The 8,772-nt window shown below is 43.1% G+C and overlaps 1 protein-coding gene across 1 annotated transcript; it reads right to left on the reverse strand.

The window, feature by feature from the left end:
• Positions 1–362: 362 nt before the first annotated feature.
• On the reverse strand, positions 363–7,184 carry F2RL1 (F2R like trypsin receptor 1). The gene is made up of 2 exons (XM_074813249.1): positions 7,079–7,184; positions 363–3,106 (listed from the first exon to the last, which is right to left on the reverse strand). Exons 1-2 carry the CDS (start codon positions 7,146–7,148, stop codon positions 2,001–2,003), a joined length of 1,176 nt encoding a protein of 391 aa, XP_074669350.1. The 5' UTR covers positions 7,149–7,184; the 3' UTR covers positions 363–2,000.
• Between the last annotated feature and the right edge of the window lie 1,588 nt (positions 7,185–8,772).

Below are 8,772 nucleotides of genomic sequence, written 5' to 3' on the forward strand. Positions count from 1 at the left end.
ATGGCACAACCTCCTTCCCAAATCCTTCCAGTGAACTATGACCTCCTACATAGTTATTTTCCAGTAAGGATGCTGCATTACCTCTTCAGTTCAGTAATAAATAAGCAATTATTTCCCTGCATTTTTGTCAGTAAACAGGAAGAGCAAACTGTTTATGCCCAAGAAGGATTTGTGTTCCCCGTCATATAAAGAGCTGTAAATGAGATGTTTTAATACACATTGCTACTTTAGCTTGGACCTCTGAAATACCACTACAAAATATCGTACTTTCATGCTAAGCCCCTCCAAAGAGTTAGTACACAAGACTGGAGCAGATAAAAGGAGAGCTAGAGCTTAGTTAATCTTTGAAATGAGAGATCAAATGCATTAAACACACCTCTTAGTCTTTATTATGTGTGGGGAAAAAACGTAAGTTACTGAAGCAGGGAAAGAACATGGAAACCAAAAAACAAGACAAGGGAAGGAACAGATGAACACACAGAAAAAAATAATATAAATACTTACGGCTTTTAAGGTGTATAAGACTGCTCATATTCTTGCTACAGTTCAATCTACCCCCTTCCTTACTCTCCATATCTGAAATGGCGATTATTTCCCATTTTTTACCAGCTCTCCCACTGTAATTTTTTGGACTGGGGGCCCTTCCACTTGATTGTGTTTGTAGGGACCCAGCTATGCCTAAGTCTCAGATAGGTCACTTGGATCAATGTACAACTGGGTGAAACATATCAGGACTGCACAATTTGAAAAAAATGCATTTAAATCCTACCACCAAACATATGCCCATCAGCTTTTCAGATTAAAAGTAAATGTGATTCCATATTCCTGAGTGGTCAGAAATATTCTGGGTGAGGGAAGAGGACTTAAGATTTATTTCAGAAATCCACTGGGGCTGAAGTTTGCTATCTTGTTAAAGTGTTTGTTTATACCTTATTATTCTCCCACAGTTCTGAACCATTTGGTTTTAGTTATCTGCTAATAAGATAAGGGAACACTTTTGCTCTAATGAAATGCATCATTAGGTAAATTTTATCTAGCCCATTTAGACATTACAGCTACAGTTGTCAAGACTTCCAATTCACTGTTAGGAGTAATATCTTTGTTACCTGAAGCCAGGCAAGTTGAACTACTCAGCATTTTGAAGAGCACGTAAAAGCATAAAAGAAAGCACCCAACTCAAATGTATTATAAAAAAAAAAAATCTTAAGATATCTAAAAATCTTAAGATACCTAAAATCTTAAAAAATACAAGGCACATTATACAAAAATCAAATAGTTATTCATCAAAACTTTGTTAAATAGCCCCATTTAAGATCATGTACTGGCAAGCATTAAGTAACAGTGTCTAATCTCAACTAACATTTTATCTCAGTGCTAGCTGATAACAAGTTGAGCTTGTCGACTCAATAGGATAACCTTACAGGCTTCTGCCATGTTCATATTTACAGCACGGTAACTTGGAAAACAATATAAAATTACATTATACTAAAGATAATCAGCAGTCTACACCAAGATGTTGAAATAGATTCTCCTTTCCATCTCTACGGTTTCAAATAATGTTCAATGTAAGCTGGTACACAAAGCAAGGTCCTATATAAACAATCTGTTCAGCTGTTTAATACATTACCGTTAAAACCAAACAATACAGATTTCTCTGTTAATTAAATATACTAGCAATGTTTCATAACATTCCAGTGACATTTTGCTTTTTAACAGCTTCAATATTGAACAAAAATGTCTTTAACCACAACTCACTTCCAGGTCAGCAGCATTTTTGCAAAGCATTCTGAAATGTCATGATTTTTTTTTTCCAGTCTAGTGGGAAGATTTATCTGCTTACAACTTCTACACTGGGTAAGCAGCTGACAGTTCTGAAATCCAGGCTTCAACGTAATTAAAAAGCAGAGATGTTTCTTCAGACTCTCTTGTACAAAGTAACATTCTTGTCACTTACATCCTTTCACCAGTAGCAATAAAAGTTCACTTTTCTAGGATTAAACTCAGTAGGTTGATTTAGTGGTCCCATTTGAGTTTGAAGAATAAGAATTTGATTTCTTGGGGTATCTGCTTGATGAGAGAGACACTTGCATCCTCCGTGTAGTTCGCACACTTCGGCAAAGAAGAGCATTTTTAAGGTTGTCTCTGAAATCTTTTGAAATATAGTAATAGATAAATGGATCAATACAACTGTTCAAAGTAGAAAGACACAGTGCAGTTATATACGACACATACAGATAGCTCTGGCTGTAGGTTTTGAGGAGGAGATAGTGCACAATAAGCAGTACATTGCTAGGTGTAAAACAGATGAGATACATGGACAGGACAGTGATAATGAGTTTGATTGCTCTTTTTCGTTTCTTCCCAGTACTTACATCTGAGATGGAAGCATTCAGAGTCTTAATCATTAGTATGTAAGCGACAGCAGTGAGGAAAGCTGGGATTAAGAAGAGTCCAATTGAAAGTGAGAGGAAATAATTGAACATATCATGAGCCAAAACATTTTCAGGCAAAACATCATGACAGGTAGTGATGTTAAGATTTGAAATATATACAGTCTGATTAACAAGATACAATGGAATGCTGCCCAACAAAATCAGTATCCAGATAGCAACGGAGATGCTCAAGGCAATTTCAGATTTCTTTCTTGAATGCACTATGGGGTTCACCACAACCCAATACCGTTGAACACTGAGGCATGTCATAAAGAGAATGGAACAGTACATATTTCCATAGAAAAATCCAACAAGTACTTTGCAGAGACCTTCACCAAATAGCCAATTATTGCCATTTACATGGTATGCAATCTTCAGTGGGAACCAGACAACAAAAAGAAGGTCTGCCAATGCCAAGTTGACCATATAAATCACAGCTGGATGTTTCTTCTTTGTTCGGAAAAAAAATACCCAGAGGGCCATAGCATTGCTTGGCAAACCAATGATAAAAACAATGATATAGATAATGGGTAGAAAAACTGTAGTCAGCTTTCCTGTGAGGGCTCTGGCTGCAAATTCATCCACTTCATATAACTCTTCAGAGGCATTATTTGTATTTGGATCCCTCTGGCCAGCAAAACTTCTTCCTTTTGAACTGCTGGTTCCACTACTCTCTAAAATTAAAAAAAATAAGTTGCTGTTACTGAAGTACAGCCTTTTTGTCCTTTTTAAAAATAAACTAGACATCATGATTTACTCTGAAGAATTAAAGAGGGCCTTATCAACAGAAACATTACAATGGTTTTCAGACACTTGACAAGTTTTCTTCCCTTTGTTTTATTATCCAGAAGACAACCTATATCCCTATTCATGGATTGTATCAGCAATGAAAATGCTTTTCCACATCACCAGTGGTATTAAAAATACCTTGTTAAAATGCCTGTTAGATGCTCCCACCATCTGAAGTTACAATAGAAACTGCTTCAGGTACCCCAGGGCACCATTATCCTTTACCATGATTACAGATTACCCAAGTGCTGGAACTCATAAAACTTTGCAGCAGGCTAATGTAGCTGCAGAGGAAGCTTCCTCAGTTTAGATGGCCTGAAAATCAGGTATGCAGGAAAAAACAACATGCTGCCCTCAGACGAGCTAGAACTGAAACTCAGAATTTAATGCCAAAAGCTACGCACAAGTGATTTCTAGTGAAAGAAAGATGCGTGTTATGCTGTATGTCAATTGAAACTTGAACAGACTAACTTTGTGCTTGAAGATGCAACAGGGCCAGTCATCTGGGATTTCCTTCCAATTCATGGGCAAGATGGTCAGACAATCTCTGCAGTTTCTACTCGAAGTGCTAGGTGGTAGAGATGACAGCTATGGTTGCTTCATATACAAAGGAGCTATCACTTCAAGTTTTGTTCTGACTCTTCGAATGCCACAGGAACTTATGAACTGTATGGGCAAGCCAGCCGTATCTGACTGCTCTGTCTTGTATGACAGCCTTCAGAAAATTCAGTTCAGAACCCCTCCAGACCCAACACAGTCCTCTCATGCTAACAGGTTAAACTGCACAAGCAGATTCTGTCCATGAACTCACACTGTTTCAAAAAGGCAGACATCCACCAAGCTAAACAGTGTGGACATGGAACTTGACTGTCTGTGGGAGAATTATTTTTAACCTTATCTCAGTTTCCATCAATATTTGTGGATTATTTTAGTCACACAAACCCCCAACTGGAGTATAAAGGAGAGTCATCTTGGGCAAGCAGGTTTGTGTACAGCAAGCCATGAACAGTGTTGAAGGATGGCCCCTTTGTTATTCAATAGTTTTGATATAGTTCAGGAATGAAAAATGCTTACACATTACATTTTAAAGTATAATAAAACAATTCTCATACAGGAAATACGTAAATACACAAGTATGTGTGTTTTCCAACATAGATTCTCAAAAGCAGCACAACTTTAGATAGCTGTTCAAGTTATAACTGCAAAAGTCTGATGTACAGCATCTGTCTGATGTACACATCCTGTCTAGACTGTGACCTCCTAAAGAGCATACATTGCTGCTCTTTAGAGTTTTGAATTAAGTTACCCTAGCTCCACTTAACAAGTATTTGATCAGCTCCAGGCACAGGCAGGCTTCACTGGAAAACTGAGGTGTAAGCAAACTTTTTGCCAGTACAATGACATAGACAAACCTTTGCAGTAAACTGCATGAAGACTGAAGTCTAAATTATACCAACAAAACAACAGTCCTAAAGAAAATATATTCAAATACCAAACAGTCATTTTGGCCTATATATGGTGTAATTACAACAGGACACAATTATACAAATCCTGCTCTCAGATCTTCAAGCCATGTGATTATGTGAGCAATACTGTTAATACAGAAACTCCAGGTCCCTAACCTGAGCTGTAAATAATAGAACCCATAAAACCAGCTTGAAGAATATAGCTTACATAGGTATCAGATAATGTAAATGGTAATTAGCTAAGCAATGCCTCTTTTCTCAGGCTTATAGCTTAGTTGAGAAATATCCTGGAGATGCTTGGAAGCACACCCTTTATTCTAAGCTCACAGCAGAGTCTCAGAGTACTGTAATAAAGTTTACAACACTGTGTTAAGCACCTGCCCATCAGTAAGTAGTTGATCCTATCAAATTGCAAGTCATACTATTTGTATTCCAAAGATTTAAATTACTGTAGAAAACTGGAAGAACAAATACTATCACTTCATGTTTTGTGATCTCATGTGATGTTCATAGGTTGGGTTGAAAAAAATAAAAATAAAAAAATGGTCACAAAAAAGCCCTAAAGTGTTAGCGTGAGACATTCAGAGGAAGAGCTATAATAAAGTGAATTGATGGACAGATGAACCACAGACAGGACTTAGTATTGCAAGAGCAACAGAATAGAGACAAAGGTTTGTTTTATTCTGTTTTTGAAGACATAGTCAAGTCAAATACGTGATTTCAGAGACCAAGTCTTGCTTTTATCCTGACTTTAGGTAGTTCCAGCCTCTAAAGTTCTGACTGCAGACACTGGGCTGATTTTATTATCCCAACTGGCACCCATATAGGGAGACAGTTCAGTGTCCTGTTTGTCTTTGCAGTTAACACTCCCTCACCGAGCAACCAATCCTTTGTTAGGTATGTGCATTTTCTACATCCTTTTTTACTCTTTCCGCACTTGCAGTTTTCCGTAACAATTGAGTTCTTTTCCATGCCGAGTTTCACCCTGCCTGACTCACATACAGAGAATGCAGTTGACTTGCTATCTGCCCACGGGAAAAGCTTCCTTGGCATCAGAGGAAAAACGCACTCTCCTCCCACAACAAAAGACTGTTTCAACACCTTTACCATTTGTCTAGAAGACACAACCCACTGCCAACCAAACGAAGGATTATGCCTACCCTGCAGACACAAAAGTGACAGCAGCACAGAGTATCCAAATTAACTAGCTTAAGTCATGGTAGTAATACCCACACAGGACTAAGGTTAAGATCATCTTGGTTCTTGGATCTGCAGCCCAGATTCACCTCAACCCCGTAATGGCTTACAGTGCATCTCCCTTGGTTGGAGCGCGATCAAGCTCATTTCACCTTCCTACTGCAGAAGATCAAGCACCCAGCTAAAGTTTAAGCATACTACTTCCCCACCCACCCCCATTTCAAATTCCTACCCCCACCCAGGTCAGACAACTAGGCTATTAAGAGGCAGTTTCATTTCAGAAACTGCGCTCTGAACAACAGCATTTGCAGCTATCTAGCGCCTATTCTTTGAGAAAATTGGACCTACCATAAGCTTGGCTTCAACATTTACACAACCTTTACGCCTATACCTTTATTACGTAAGCCCAAGATGAACAAATGCACAGTGCAAAGGCATGCGTAGATATGGCAGTGGAGTTTACTTTAAAAGATAGTGAAACATGAACCTTAAGGCAGTGAAATATTAACATGATTGGTTTTTTCCCCAAACAGCGCTTATGTTCAATAAGCAATACTATAAACCAACAAAGGTAAGAATCAGGATTTTTTAAAAAAATCCCCACTTCTCGGAGTTGGGAGAATAAGCGAGAATACGGTCTTCAATGTTTTTTTATGTTTATATATAGCTTTTAGGCAGGTTGCTAGCCGAGAAGCAGATTAGGTACAGCACCAATGCGGCAGAAGCCAGGCCACGCGTGCCAGGCAGCCCTCCCCTCCGGCTCCCTGCGTCCCAGAAGTCCAAAGGGGGCTGGAAGCCGAGACCGCCTGTTTGCCCGTCGAGCTACTGTCCCCGACCCGGCGGGGAGGCCTCCTCGCGGGTCCCGGCAGCTCCACGGCCACCAGCCCGAGTTTTCCGAACCTGCTCTACTCCGCGGGAACATCGCCCAGTCCGCTCCGGGCTCCCCGCACCCCATCCGGGAGCCAGAAACTTGCTCTTCGGCGCGATTCAGCCCCGCCGCTGCCCGCGCTTCACCCGCCGAGAGCCCCGCCGCATCCCTCGCCTAAAGCGCCACCGCCCGTAGCCCCAACCCACAGCCGAGGGGCGCCGAGCAACCAACGCGGCACCCGCGGAGCCCAGGGCGGGCTCGGCCGTCCCCAGCCGAGCCGGCGGCTCTAGTAGCCGTCGAGCGGCAGCTCACACTCCTCCTCTCACCTGCGGGAGTGGTGGCTCCCAGCAGCGCGCACAGCAGGAGCAGCAGGCACAGCCCGCAGCGCCCGGCCATCCTCCCGCCGCGCTCCCACCACCACCGCCGCCGCCGCCGCCGCCGCCGCCTCTCCCGCACGCCCCACCAGTTTCACCTGATACCTGAGCTAGGAGGGGGCGGAGGGCGCGGCGCGGCCTGGCCGGTACCGGCCTGGCGGCGGGCGGAGCCGGAGCAGGCCACATCCCCCACCCGCGAAGGGCTGTGGGGCTGCCCCTAAAATGGCGGGGTGAGTCTCGCCGGCGGGCCCGTGGCGCCCGCCTCAAAATGGCGGGGGTGCCCCTTGCCCCCTTGGGGGGTTGCTAGTCTTGCGCCTCGCGCCCTATGCCCCCGTTCCGTGGCTGCTGGGGCTGGGCAGGTGCCGCGTCCCTTCCTCCCTCCCTCCTCCCCACCAGGCTGGCCCTCCGGTGGCCGCCTGGCCCGGAGCCCGGCCGCGGGGTGGGGACGGCTCTTGCCCGTGGGGGATGCTCTGTTACCGTGCTCGCAGCGGAGCAGGCTGGCTCTGGGGCATGCGGGCTGGGGCCGGGGGCAAGCGGGCATGCGAGCGGGCTGGAGGGGCGTTTTGTGGGGCGGTGTTACTCCTGCTGACTTGTATTGCTTTGTGTGTGCCAGGTTTCTTCGTTAGGTTGTATGGCAGGCAGAAAAATGGCAGCTTAACCCCGGTGCATCTGTGGTACTGCACTAGCATGACCCCGGGTAAGAAAGGGGTGTTTTCTCTTGTCGACCTCGCTTAAACCGGGAGTACACAGCCTTCCTTTTTTCTTTTTTGTTTTTTTTTGGGTTTTTTTGTGCAAATGGGGATTTCAATAACAAAATTGAGCAGAATGTAATGCTAGCAGCGTTTTCCATTTATCCAAACAAATACGAATTTAAGAAATGTTTTCAGATTTGTAAAACCAAGCACACAGCTTAGCAAATTCTGAAAACTACATGTTCAACCCTGCTTCACATCTCTAGACCAGTTCTCCAGTTACATTAGTAATGCTCCCTCTGCCTCAGTCAGTCTGTAAAATGCTTGGTGTTCAGTTGGTGATAAAATGTTGTTCTGAAGAAAAAATTGTTCTTTTGTTGGGCTTTCTATGGTAGTCATGAAATACAGCTGTGAGTTGAGATCTGTATTAGTTCCATATTACAGATGGAAAACAGAGTACAGAGAGAGAAAGGTAAGTGCACTTGGAAGTTTTGGTGTCTGAGTCAACGTCAAGGGCCTTTCTTTTTTGAGTCTGTTACAAGTTACTGCATACTCAAAGCACAATTCCTGTTTGTCATCCACCCAACTGCTTACAGATTTCTCAGCCTCCTTGCTAAGCACCAGAAAAGTCATAGCCCATCCCTCCAGACTCCCTCCCTGTCTCTGTCTCACTTGCAGTGTTGTTTTGTTTACTTTACCATTACAAACTGCTTCATGGGTAGTTGATCTCCTGTTCCTAATCACCATGTCCAGTAAGTTGTAGTCTTCTCATCTGTTTTTTTTATCTAATCTCCCTTTCAAACAGTCAGGTACTCATGTGCTGGCTACTGGTTTCCGCAGTGTTTTTATCTCAGATTTCTAGTACTAGGAGTGGTTGGTCATTCTCTCATACAGTTCTGCTATAGCCGATGCTCTCCTGCCAGCACCCTGTCCCAGTCTTCACTGTTTGTGTTG

This window comes from Strix aluco, chromosome Z (assembly GCF_031877795.1).
Source record: "Strix aluco isolate bStrAlu1 chromosome Z, bStrAlu1.hap1, whole genome shotgun sequence".
NCBI classification, from domain to species: domain Eukaryota; kingdom Metazoa; phylum Chordata; class Aves; order Strigiformes; family Strigidae; genus Strix; species Strix aluco.

Coding starts and splice junctions, on each gene's coding strand:
- F2RL1 (XM_074813249.1), bottom strand. CDS start 7,148: ATGGCCGGGCGCTGCGGGCTGTGCCTGCTGCTCCTGCTGTGCGCGCTG. Junction 3,107..7,078: donor GGGAGCCACCACTCCCGCAG/GTGAGAGGAGGA, acceptor TTTTAATTTTAG/AGAGTAGTGGAACCAGCAGT.